Source organism: Miscanthus floridulus, chromosome 1 (assembly GCF_019320115.1).
Source record: "Miscanthus floridulus cultivar M001 chromosome 1, ASM1932011v1, whole genome shotgun sequence".
NCBI lineage: Eukaryota > Viridiplantae > Streptophyta > Magnoliopsida > Poales > Poaceae > Miscanthus > Miscanthus floridulus.
In genome coordinates, this window is record NC_089580.1 from 53895850 (window position 1) to 53909905 (window position 14056).

Here is a 14056-nt window from a genome sequence, read left to right on the forward strand (position 1 = left end):
TCATGAATTATTAATTATTGGTTGATTTGACTGGTTTAAGGTGAAAAAAAAAAACTATTCGAGCTTCGTTTACGGCCTGCCGAAGGCTGACGTATCACAGCCGCTGCGAGCTTCGGCTGTGTAGCAGTTATTGATTGCTACTCCGATCCTACAGCAGATGGTATGGGCTGCACTGCACATGCACACAGCGGTAGCTCGACCGATCACCCCAACTACTCCTAATATTACTGTACCGATTCCACGTGTACACCTGTGACCAACGCTCTGATCTCGAGGGAGAGGTGGTAGCCCAGATTGACGGATCGGACGCAGCCAGCTGCTGTGCCGGTTGGTGCGCATGTACCCCCTCGTCCGTTGATTTGACAGTGTTTGGTTGGATGTATGGCTCCAGCTGCGCTGCCGCCGTGCGCTGCGCACAACTCCCCACGCAACGGAACGGTGCATGCATTGCGCGTTTCCGTTCCAGGAACCAAACGCTAGCTGCCGCCTGTGGCCCTGGTTGGTTCAGCTTAGGGAGTCTCGCTTATAGATTGAGCAGAATTATATAATAAGCCACGATGTAGAAAATCTGTTGTCTAAATAAGCGGGATGTTTGGCTGACCAGATTATTTTGGGTAGGACATTTTACACTGGAAACCCTGAACTTTTCTCAAACTGTGTAGCACTATTTATTATTTCTGTGAGTCTATAGCCTTTCAACTGGATCCAAATAAGAGTTTCTATTTGCATCATGGTCCTTCTTCTTCAATCAACGCACAAGCTCGGAGGGAGCCGCCCTCTCACCGACGGCTCGCGCGGAGGGGAGGGGCGGCGCGCCAGGCGACTTGAGTAGCGAAGGCCCGCCTGCGGCTCACGCGGATGGGAGGCGCGGCGCCGTCGACGGCTCGCACGGAGGGGAGGGGCGGCACGCTGGGCATCTCGTGGGGAGGCGAGGCGCGGCTCGGGCGGATGTGAGAGCACCGGAGAAGGGAGGGGTGCGGTGGGAAATGCAAGGGCGTTTTCCAAATCACGGCGTTAGGCTCACGATTCAACCAACAGAGCGGGCGTTAGGCTCGCGTTGAGCCCTCTGTCGCGAACCGTTTGGTGCAATTATTGGCTCGTGCGGGTCGCCACGCGGAAACAAACAGGGCCTATGGCTCCATTTCCATGCATCCAATTTGTGTTTCTTCTCTCCGGTCCGCTGCCGTCCGCCCGTCGCTTTATATAGATAGAGAGCCGCCCACAAACACACGCACGCGCAGGCGTCACAAGCCGATCGAGCCAGCACCACGCACGACCGCTGACAGACAGCAGCAGATCGATACTACGATGCGCGAGAGCAAGCTGGAGAGCCCGCTGCTGGGGCTGAGCGCGTCGGGGGCGCCGCCGTCGCCCGGCAGCGGGCACGGGCACGGGCACGGCGAGGCGATGAGCGGGCAGCTGGAGAGCATCCTCGGCGACACCTCCCTGCCGTGGGGCCGGCGGATGTTGGCGGCGTCGGTGGTGGAGATGCGGCTGCTCGTGCGCCTCGCGGCCCCCGCCGTGCTCGTCTACATGATCAACTACCTCATGTCCATGTCCACGCAGATCTTCTCGGGCCACCTCGGCACGCTCGAGCTCGCCGCCGCCTCGCTCGGCAACACCGGCATCCAGGTCTTCGCCTACGGCCTCATGGTATGTACGCCCCCCCGGCCCCCGCCGCCGATTTTCATTTGTACTTGTGAGATGATTGCTTTTATTTATCCATGATTCGTACTTGTCGGACCGTTTTTTCCCCTTTGCATGCATATGCGAATCTTCAGAAGTAGTACTAGTACGAATCAGTCTGCCTCCGATCGATTGCGTGGCTCATAGATCATTTGAGCGCCAAGTAATAAGTAGGCATATTAGCTGAGCTGGAAAACATTGACAAATAAAAGTTGGCATCGTTTACATGGCGGGCCCCTCCACAAGTTACATGCATGAAAAATGTGATTAGCTTTGTTTTCCCTTTGATTTGACAAGCAAGCAAACAAATTCGTTATTACATATAGTACACGCACAGTTATCATCTGCAAATCAATGTTTGCACGTACACCGTATGTATATATATATGCCCAAGTCCTAACACCATCGCGAAAGACTTGAGCCTAGCGACCGGATCGCCACGCACGTTGTAGCGACCGATGCTTGACTTGAAAATTTCGTTTCACGGAGCTGAGGCAAGAAAGAGGAGTCGAGCTAGGCTAACCATTCAGGCCGGCACGGTGTTGCCATGAGACCACACACATACTTGCTACTCCCGCTATCTTCTAGAAGAGACTACCTGTAGTGCACGCGGTCGCTGGGCGCTGTGTCACCACGTGCTCCGACGACCATCTCAAGACCCAGGCTATATTTTATATTCTTATTCCGGACACAGCCACATGCTGTTGTGAAGCTGGGAAATGTTCCCATTCCACAACCACACTTCTCTTGCATGGTCCAAAGTCCAAAGGATCGGAGAGACGAGGTCCAGAGCAGCTGCTGGCAAGGCGGCGAACAAGATGGCCTTTGCTTCCTCGTCCTCCTCCTCCTTCCTTTCCTGCTCGCTAACGCCAGCACATGCGTACGTGCCATCACGGCGTCCGTTTCGCTGATGCCGACGCGCATGACCTATACTACTATCTGCCTGCCAGCCATTTCTTCAACGATCTCATCCATGTAATAACAACTATCCCAGTCCAATTTCTTTTTATTTTATTAATAATAACCTCAAAAGTGCCAATTTTTTTTTCTCATCTTGGGATGAAATGCTACTACAGTCATCAAGAGGTAGCTAAGCTACTTAACTGTGGTGGACTGCGCTATAATTGAACTGAATTGAATGAACAAAGCAAACAACTGATGTGGATGCAATTGCAATGCAGCTGGGCATGGGGAGCGCGGTGGAGACGCTGTGCGGGCAAGCCTACGGGGCGCACAAGTACGAGATGCTGGGCATCTACCTGCAGCGCTCCACGATCCTCCTCATGGCGACCGGCGTCCCACTCGCCGTCATCTACGCCTTCTCCAGGCCGATCCTGGTCCTGCTCGGCGAGTCCCCGGCCATCGCCTCCGCCGCGGCCGTCTTCGTGTACGGCCTGATCCCGCAGATCTTCGCGTACGCGGCCAACTTCCCGATCCAGAAGTTCATGCAGGCGCAGAGCATCATGGCGCCCAGCGCCTACATCTCCGCGGCGACGCTGGTCGTGCACGTCGGCCTCAGCTACCTCGCCGTTTACCAGTGGGGGCTCGGCCTCCTGGGGGCGTCGCTGATCTTGAGCCTCAGCTGGTGGGTCATCGTCGCCGCGCAGTTCGTCTACATCGTCACCAGCGAGCGGTGTCGACTCACGTGGACCGGGTTCTCGTGGGAGGCCTTCTCGGGGCTCCCCAGCTTCTTCAAGCTCTCGCTTGCCTCGGCTGTTATGCTCTGCCTTGAGACATGGTACTTCCAGATACTCGTGCTCATCGCCGGACTCCTCAAGGACCCCGAGCTTGCTTTATCCTCACTCTCTGTCTGGTAAGTAATTATATATTCGTTATTATATATATATATATATATATATATATATATATATATATATATATATATATATATATATATATATATATATATATATATATATATATATATATATATATATATATATGTACACCTTACCTGCATTGCAGTTGCCAGTTGTATATATAGAACTATGCTATTACTTGTTGACAAGCAAGAACTGACTTGCATTGTTTTTTTTAATTCTCTGCGCGCGCGGCGGGCGTTGCAGCATGACACTTACAGGGTGGGTGTTCATGATATCAGTTGGGTTCAATGCAGCAGCCAGGTAAATAAAAATATTAAAAAAACAGACCCCTGTTCTATCCTGAATTTCTGATGAAAGGAAAAGAAAAGACCACTCATTTCCATTTCCAAAAGTTAAAACTGAACTGAACTGAACTTTGTGCCGGCAACACAACTGGACTGAACTGAATTTCTATCTGTCGTTTCTTCTTCAGTGTACGAGTGAGCAACGAGCTTGGTGCCGGCAACCCAAAGGCCGCGTCCTTCTCTGTGGTGGTAGTCACACTGCTCTCCTTCGTCCTGTCGGTCCTAATCTCCATCGTCATCCTGCTGTGCCGGGACTACATCAGCTACATCTTCACCGAGGGCGAGGACGTGTCGCGGGCGGTCTCCCAGCTCACACCGCTGCTGGCGGTCACCCTCATCCTCAACGGCATCCAGCCCGTCCTCTCTGGTCAGTCACTACTCTGTACATATACAGTAAACAGCACAGCACACTGCATTGCTCATAGATGGATGGCACATTTATTTATTTAACTGAAACCTCCATTCTACAGTATATATGACACACTAATACAAATAATAAACATATAAATCTTCTGAATATAATGCAGGGGTCGCTGTGGGGTGTGGATGGCAAGCGTTCGTCGCATATGTCAATGTCGGTTGCTACTACATCGTCGGCATCCCCCTTGGGTGCCTCCTAGGATTCTATTTTGACCTCGGAGCAGCGGTACGTACAATGCAAACTCTGCGCATGGTTCTTCATCACTTCATCTTGATGTAATGTAATGACGACTGCATATATGATTGCAGGGTATTTGGAGTGGTATGATTGGGGGCACCTTCATGCAGACCTTGATCCTGGTGTGGGTTACATACAGGACCAACTGGACCAAAGAGGTACAGATTGCAATAACTTACTCCAATTTGGTCTTGTGTATACTGTAAATTGAAGTTTTCAAAATTAATTGTTCACCAATTACAACCTTCATAGAGAGATAACTATGTTAACGAAAGCCTTTACAAACAGGAAGCACAATTTTGTAAGAAATGATAAATTCATCCAGCTTTTCAGTGCTTGCCTCTTATCCATTTCTACTTGTATTATTGAGATGAATTCATTCCGAATCTCTCCTCGAATGCAGGTTGAAGAAGCACAGAAAAGATTAAACAAATGGAATGACGGCAAGGCTCCTCTGTTGTCAGCCCAAGAATGAAATAAGTCTTCTATGTTGCCAAGCCAAGAATGAGAGATGGATATGAGCTGTAGTACGTGATGCCCCTCGCTCGCTCGGCAGGCTCAGCTGGCAGAGACGGAGATGGCTGAAATTTTAAATTCTATTCTTCAATCGCGCAATTCAACTTTATGTTCCATTACATCGTATGCGACTGCATAGTAGCCAGTGATAATTTTTGTCGGAACTCCTCAAACAAAAGCGGGTTGCTCTCTAATCTCTATTGATGACATTGGAAAATTCGCTAGTAGGACTTGTGTAGTTTTGTGCCCAAAGCTAGTACGTTGAGATATATATTCTAGACAATATTAATGCAGTTTTAAATTGGAGCAAACACAAATTAGGTGACCCGCAGGGTACAAGTGCTAGATGTCATCTATATCCAAGAACAGAGTATGTACCGCGAACAGATTAGATGCTAAGAGCATAGGATAATTCTATGGAGCAATACTATGAGGAAACGAATAAAAATGGCAGACTTTTTTCAATGGCTCTTTGAGAGGAATGGGGCTCCGGCCGCATGTCCAAGAAGCAAGAGCTGTCAAGCAAATCCTGCACATCTTTGGGGAAGCTTCAGGACTGAGAACCAACCTTGCGAAGTGTTCCATCACGCCTATTTATGGAGGCGAAGATTCATTGGAAGAAATCGTGTCCATCCTAGGCTGTCACTAGATTCAGGTTTTTTTTGCCAAGTGCCCGAGGCACTCGGCAAAGGCCAAATTGCACTCGGCAAAGTCTTTGCCGAGTACGGCACTCGACAAAGAACACACGACAAAAAAGTGATTGGCAAAGCCCTCTTTGCCGAGTGTCTTTTATCGGGCACTCGGCAAAGAAAAGCGACCGTCACGGCACCGGCCCCGTTGACGTCATGCCCCTTATGCCCTGGGCGACACACGTGCTACAATGGGCGGGACAAAGGGTCGCGATCTCGCGAGGGTGAGCTAACTCCAAAAACCCGTCATCAGTTCGGATTGCAGGCTGCATGAAGCAGGAATCGCTAGTAATCGCCGGTCAGCCATACGACGGTGTATCCGTTCCCGGGCCTTGTACACACCGTCCGTCACACTATAGGAGCTGGCCAGGTTTGAAGTCATTACCCTTAACCGTAAGGAGGGGGATGTCTAAGGCTAGGCTTGTGACTGGAGTGAAGTCGTAACAAGGTAGCCTTACTGGAAGGTGCAGCTTTGCCGAGTGCCAACCCTGTAGGCACTCGGCAAAGATTTTTTTATTTTTTTTCAAAAAATTTCTTTGCCGAATGTCAACCCTGCAGGCACTTGGCAAAGATTTTTTTATTTTTTTAAAAAAATTCTTTGCCGAGTGTCCACTGACCGGCACTCGGCAAAGTTTAATTTTTTTAATTATTTGTCGAGTGCCCTCTTGCCAGCACTCGGTAAAGTTTGAATTTTTTTTAAAAAAAATTTCTTTGCCGAGTGCCTTCTGAGGCTGGCACTCGGCAAAGTCTGAATTTTTTTTAATTCTTTGCCGAGTGTCTTCTGGCCGGCACTCGGCAAAGTTTGAATTTAAAATTTTTTTTACCGAGTGCCCTCTTTCCGGCACTCGGCAGCACTCGACAAAGTTGGAATTTTTTTTAAAAAATTATTTGCCGAGTGCCATAGTCATGGCACTCGGCAAAGCTGAAAAAATGATTTTCCGTCAGCCCCTTTTTTCAGCTTTGCCAAGTGCTGTGACCATGGCACTCGGCAAAGGAGTCCTTTGCCGAGTGCAACACTCGGCAAAGTGACCCAAAACGGTCATTTTTAATTTTTTTTACATTCCATCATGACAAATAAATTCATACAATCATATATCTCATCCATCACATATATATCTCATTCATCACATATATATCTCATCCATCACATATATATCTCATCCATCCACACATCCATCCACACATATCACATCCATCACAATATGTATCGCATATATAATAATAAGTGCCCAAGTCCATCTAAATAAATCCACAAGTCCATCAAAGTCCACAAGTGCATCACAAGTATATCACCAAGTGAACAACAAATGAAAAAAAATACAACGTGCACTTATCTCGGCCACTGCGACTGTGGTGAAGGCCTAGCTGTATCATTCGGAGGTGCATGAAGTGGATTATTCGAACCACCGTCAGATAGAGACTGCACAAAGGAGTAAAGATTGCATGTGAGACAAGATTATTTAGATAGCTAATCTAGGAAGGTAGAGGTCATACAAGCAAAGTACAAACGAAACTAAAAAACTCATACTCACAGGAGTAGCTGCAGCTGCAGGACGCGGAGGCGGAGGTGGAACCAACAACCTGGCTGGTGGAGAGAAGCTCACACGTTGTCCAAGCCCTTGTAGAAACTCCGTAATGTCCGTCAGCCTCTACGCCTGGGCCTACCGCTCGGTCCGCTCGGCGTTTAGCTGGGCCGTCAGCTCCTGACGTTGCCTCATTTCTTGTTCCAACCGGGCCTGCAATATTTCACTCTAATGTTTCAGTAATGCAAAGCTAATTAAGGTGTGTAAAGATCAATGTATGACGAGTAAAACAGGAATAACCTCGAGTGCGTCGACTCGGTGCTGTGCAGCGGTCGCCCGTGTGCGAATGGCCGGGTTCTCGCTCGTGCTCCGTGCTCGGATCTGGGAGAGAGAGGGAGTAGAGGCCGTGTTGATGATGCCGTCGCCAAGCCTGAACCGTCCATACTTCTTGCCTTGCCCGCCCTTATGACGGCCTCTCCATTGAAATCCTGGGTGCTCGGATCATGGTCTGACCCATGAAGCGTCCTCGCCACCTTAATGTACTCACTGATGCGGGAGTGGACGCTCGGGTTCGTGTATGCCTCGGGCGGGTCCTCCAGGTTGAAGGAGACGTCGGACGTCGCCTTGCCCTTGTGGGCCATACACCATGTTTGGAAGTCCGATGAACGGTTGCACCTCGACAAGGTTGGTCAACACATGTAGCACTTACGCTTCCAAATTGCCCTTAGAAAAGGCTGAGGTTCGATTTGTAAGCATCGTACTTGACACGTGCACGAAATCTTCTGAAATTTTTATCATAGCTCCCACATATGATATCACGACATCTCAACAAGTTTCATGATTTTTGGACTTCGTTTGCTTTTTATAGAATTTAAAAACACTTCGCACGCAAATTCGCGGTCATGTTTCGTGAACAAGATGTCCGAAATTTCGGGTCCGTTCCTGGATACGGCCTCACACTACACTCAGTAACATGACTATCATTTTTAAATCATTAAATTTCATTATTCGTACCACGTGCAGTTCAAAATTATATGTTTTGAAAAAATTCAAGTAAATGAAATAAAGTAACTAAATATATCAAAAAACCATAAAAAATTCTCAAATTCTAACTAGGAATTCCTGGTGCTTTAAAATAACTGCACAAAAAATTTAAAGGCAAAAAAATAAAAAAAAACTTTACCAAGTGCCGGGGCATGACACTTGGCAAAGGGGGTCTTTGCCGAGTGCCACGGATAAGGCACTCGGCAAAGAGGGTTTTGAATTTTTTTAAAAAAATTCCTCTTTGCCGAGTGCCTTCACAGGGCACTCGGCAAAGACATTTAAAAAAATTGAAATCTTTGCCGAATGCCGTGCCAAGGGCACTCGGTAAAGTATTTTTTTTAAAAAAAAAACATTTAAAAAAAAATATTTGCCGAGTGCCAGATCTGGGACACTCGACAAATAATTTTTTTTTAAAAAAACTTTAAATCTTTGCCGAGTGCCAGATCTGGGACACTCGGCAAAGATTTTTTTTAAAAAAAATTAAATCTTTGCCGAGTGCCTAACAGCAGGCACTCGGCAAAGAAGGACGTGGCCGAACACCGTTACACGGGTCAGCCTATGCCGAGTGCCGCGCTTTTGCCGAGAGTCTGGCACTCGGCAACGAAATTCTTTGCCGAGTGCATTTTTTGCCGAGTGCCCGATTTTTAACACTCGGTAAAGAATTTTGCACTCGGTAAAGTCTCTGTTTCCATCAGTACAGGTACCTCGGTCGACCTCTGAGCACAAGGCCAATACCCAAATCACATTTCCAGTCGGTGGTGGAGGGAGTGGCCAGGAAGATGCCGCCATGGCATGGCAACCTCATGGCCAAAAGCGGGAGGCTCGTCTGGATCAAATCGGTGCTGCCTGCTGTGCCGATCTACGCGATGATGGCAGAGAATTTGCCACCATGGGCACGGAAGGAAATTGATGGAATCTGCAGGAGGTTCTTCTGGGCTGGAACGGATGCGTCGGTCCAAGGGAAGTGCATGGTTGCATGGCCAACCGTCTGCAGGCCGACGGAGCTAGGAGGACTAGGCGTCAGCGACCTAAAACTCGCCGGCTTCGCCCTACAAACCCGGTGGCTGTGGCTCCAGAAAACCGATCAAGACAGGGCTTGGAGTGAGCTGCCGATCAAGACATCACCAGGTGCTAGCTTTTTTCAAAGCTTCAACTTACACGTTGATTGGAGACGGACGGCAGGCGCTATTCTGGGAAGACAGATGGGTACATGGTGAATCCATCTCGGACATTGCACCATGCCTGTACCAGTTTGTGCCACCAAGAACGCGCAGAAGACAATCGGTGCGGCAAGGACTGACTGACAGATCATGGGTGCGCTGCATATCCGGTGGGGTATCCCTGCAAGCCATCCATGAATACCTGAACCTATGGGACATCTTGCAAGACATACCTCAGTGAGCAGCCTGACCAAACCATTTGGCGATGGACCAATGATGGGGCTTACTCGGCTAAGTCTGCATACTCCATGATGCATTCAGCGTCCACACCATTCATGGGTCACAGGCTTATCTGGAAAACCTGGGCACCGTTGCGGATCAAGATTTTCCTTTGGTTGGCGTTCAGACGACACCACTAGACTGGTGACAGGAGAGCAAGGCACGGGCTAGACGCCAGGGAACAGTGCTACCTTTGTGACCAAGGGCGGGAAACCATCGATCATATCCTGGCCGAGTGCCCTTTCACTAGAGAGGTCTGGTTCTTCATCTTCCCAGCCCTGCAACGTCCATTGCCGCAACCAGCAGCAGCCACAACTCTACAATGGTGGCGCCGGCTGCGTGCAGTATACAATGGTGATCAACGTCGAGGCATCGACTCCCTGTTCGCGCCGGTATGCTGGATCATCTGGAAGGAGCGTAACGCCCGGTGCTTCAGAGAAGCAACATCATCTGTGAACGAAGTCCTGCAGCTAGTCAAGGCCGAGACTGATCGTTGGATTGAGGCCGGCGCAAGGGGGCTGGAAGCTTTGGCTCGCCTGTGACTTGGATGATCATCCAACACAGATCGTCGTTTTATTTCATAATGTAGCAGTTTGAAAACACTAACGCGGCCGTGGAACGGCATCTTGTAATGTTCAAACTCTTTCCTTCCTAATACAATGATACGCATTGCTTGTGCGTATTCGAGAAAAAAGAGAGGAATGGGGCTATATATATGTGGTTCCCTCGCTTGAGTGTGCTAGTGTGCCCCAAAGGCTAAGATAAGTTAGTGCACATGTTTCAGCACTTCATCCACCCTTCTCAAGGCATTCAAGATCACACCCAAGACTAGGATGGACACTACAACTCATCCTGGTGAGGTTTAGGCCTTAAAGCTTGAGTGCTTTGAGAGAATGGGCTACCAAGCCCTTGTGTCTTAGTGATTTGGAGTACTTAAGATCTTAGTGACCTTCCGGTAAAGGCGTGGTGGCCTTCCAAGCAATGACCCCTCGTTCTTGGTGTGGAGCAGCGTCATACCGGTGTGTGTGTGTTTGGGGTGGGGTGGGGTGGGGGGGGGGGGGGGGGTGTAGGGGGGATGATAAGACCCCCTACCTCATGTGGAGAAGCTCCGTAAGTATACATAATATCAAGGTGACGGAGAGACCTGAGTTGGTGGTGAGACTTCATGACTCATTGAACTAACCTTTGGTTGGTGGAAGCCTTGTGAGGCAAATCAAACAACGTGATCGAGAGAGACTTAGTGACTGAGAGCGTACCTTGGTGGAGCTCCAACATGAACTATGTGTTTCAATAGTTTGCCCTCACTCTCTAGCCTTAGCTCTTTACTTACACTTGTTGCTTCCATGTGAGGTCTAACCATGTTTTGATAGTTTGTCCTCGCTCTCTATCCTTAACTCTTTATATCAATTTGTTTAGTGACCCCGAACGTTTATGGTTAACTATGATTTAGTCCCAAACAGAACACGTTTTAATTTCTCATGTATATCCAACTCAAAGTACGTGAGATTACAATAGCATTTGACTTCTTCTACTTAAAAAAAACGGAAAAACCCCATTCTACCAAATGTTTCTTCGCAGCCATTTCTCTAGAAGTTCCCGGGCTAGGGAGCCTGGCAAATATGGCATGAATCTTTGCTAGCGAATGACCTGGCCTTCTTCTCTTTGCTTGATCACGTGGTAAGGCAAAAACGTCAACACCTAACTTTGATCCATGATCCACGTGCAGACAGTGCACAGGCAAAATCATGTACAGTACTTTACTGTGCTAGTGTCGCTGGCTGCTCGGCCGTACGTGAACCGGTGAGGCACGTTGCTGGCTCGTTGTTCCGCGCGTGATCACTCACCACAGCCCCAGGCTCATAGAGTAGCTACAGTGTCGTTTTGTTTTTATTCGGTAATAATTGTCCTATCGTTGACTAATTAGACTCAAAACGTTCATTTCGCAAAGTACAACCAAACTGTGCAATTAGTTTTTGATTTTGTCAATATTTAGTACTCTATGCATGTACCGTAAGTTTGATGTGACGGAGAAATTTTTTTTACATAGTGCCAAATTCTAGAATTGGTGGGAACTAAACACCCCTAGATCCCGGATGCGGAAGGGGACAGGATTTCGCAGACGGCGGCGGCCTTGGCCGGCGCGACAGCGGCAGCAGGACCTAGGTCAACTTACCACGCCGCGCTGATTGTGCTTGTGCCAAGATTGTGGAGCACGCCGCTCAGATTGTGCGCTGGTGGCCGCGCGTTGGGTTGTTTAGATCCATCCGTACCACACAGAGTCGTGTTCACGGAGTCCAACACGTATACTCCTAGTACCAGATCACGGTGCTCATGGCAGTGTTGCTCAAGGACCCGGAGATCGCCATTGATTCTCTTGCAGTCTGTTAAGTTTTCTTAAAAATAAATGTTTAACTTGTCGCAGATACATGCCCACTAACGCCTTAATTTAAATGGTTTCATTCACCAGCCATCGATATGTACCCTCGATTCGATCAGCACGTCCGGTAAGATCGATAATGATAGGATGAGGTCCGTTCGTCCGGACCGACCCCGATCCGCCTGCACCTACGTGTACACATGCGTTATTGTTCACTGATTCGTTCGCGCCTTAGAAAATATTAACCATGGCTCCGCCCCCCCCCCCCCCCCCTCTCTCTCATGTATCCCTGCCTTTGCTTTGTCTCTCGCGCGTGACTTATGTTGTAGCAAGTGTTTTCATATTGCAAGTTGCAAGCGTTTTATTTATATGTTGTATATGTTGCAGTGGTTATATACGTACGTTGCAAGTGTATGTTCCAAATATATTGGGTTCATAAACCCGGGGTCCCTCATGGACCTGCTTCCCAGCAAAAGCTCGGTCCAGTAGACGACGTTGCGAACGACGTGCAACTCCTGGGCTGGCTCAAAAACCTAACGACAGGCCGGAAGGCCTGACCAAGGAGGAACGACGCTCGCTTCCGACTCCGGCCCGCCTCTCCGACCGGAAGGCCTGGCCAAGGAGGAACGACGCTCGCTTCCGACTCTGACCCGCCTCTCTGATCGAAAGGCCTAGCAAAGGAGAGGACAACACTTGCTTCCGACTTCAGCCCGCCTCTCCGACCGGAAGGCCTGGCAAAGGAGAGGACGACGCTCGCTTCTGACTTCGACCCGCTTCTTCGACCGGGAGTACACCAAACCTCTGCTTGCAGCTCTTCTCTGACCAGCGTGGTCGGAGCTGACTGGGAAACGACCGAACAGGGACGCCCGCTCGGTAAGGACCCAAAAAATCAGGCGGAGCAAGTAAGGCAGGGCTTTCAAGTCAACCACAATACCGAGGACCGTACCATGCACACATGCAGGACAGTGCTGTCAGACCGTGTCAGAAGGATGCTCCGCAACCTTCCAGACATATCAGAACATGAACAGTGTTGTGGGCGTCGACATTTATCCTACAGTATGGTAGGCACCGACATTTGCCATACCAGAAGAAGACGATGGAGCCTACCACATGCATCAGAGCATCAACAATGTTGTGGCCGCCGACAAACCGTCTTGTACCTGATAGCGTGGGCAACAAGACTAGATAGCACATACACTCTCCTTTCTCTCACACTCTCCCTCTTGTGAAGCCGTCCCCTTCATCTATAAAAGGGGATGCGCTCTCCCCAAAACGATTCGATCGATTCGGACGATTTGAACGGCAAACGAAAAATAAACTGGTCACTCCGATTCTCTCTATTTGGCTCTAGAACTCTAAAGCCAAACAAAGCATATGTTCAAACACTTAGCGCACGTCGAAGCTCCCGTCACTATCGGCCCCTCGGTCTAGAGTCTGACCGGACCTCTGATACCCCCATCTTACTTCCTCTTGTTTGTAACCCCACAACAAACTTCGAGCAAATAGGTTCAGGAATAAAGTCACCGATCGACTAAAACTGGACGTAGGGCACGTTGCCTGAACCAGTATAAACCCTGTATCATTGAGTGTTAGGCCATATCCGATCATAACGTACGGTAAAACTACAAATATTTACGTGTTGGTCACTTTTCGCACCGACAGTTAGCGCCGTCCGTGGGGAAGACGTCGTACGTTCACGCTTTTGGTCATTGGATGGCCCACCTTTCCGCCATCTTCGGCATGGCGGGCTCAAGCGATATGACTCGCTTTGGCTTGCTGGAGTTTCCCATGCTTCCACCCGTTGGGATGTGGGTTCCTCCCATCTTCGAGCCATCCTAGGCCTTCCTCTTCGAAAGCCTGGACTTCATCGCCGACCAGCTCGGCATGTTTCGCCTCCGCAAGGAGACACTTGTCCTGGGGCCCGTAGAAGGAGGAGCGCCCTCCGACGGCTCTGGAC

The 14056-nt window shown here is 49.2% G+C and overlaps 1 protein-coding gene across 1 annotated transcript; it reads left to right on the top strand.

Moving 5' to 3' along the window:
• Window positions 1-1200: 1200 nt before the first annotated feature.
• LOC136520773 (protein DETOXIFICATION 40-like) lies at window positions 1201-5244 on the top strand. The gene is made up of 7 exons (XM_066514452.1): window positions 1201-1653; window positions 2868-3499; window positions 3753-3809; window positions 3982-4220; window positions 4381-4499; window positions 4583-4669; window positions 4915-5244. Exons 1-7 carry the CDS (start codon window positions 1309-1311, stop codon window positions 4984-4986), a joined length of 1551 nt encoding a protein of 516 aa, XP_066370549.1. The 5' UTR covers window positions 1201-1308; the 3' UTR covers window positions 4987-5244.
• The last annotated feature ends 8812 nt before the right edge of the window (window positions 5245-14056 follow it).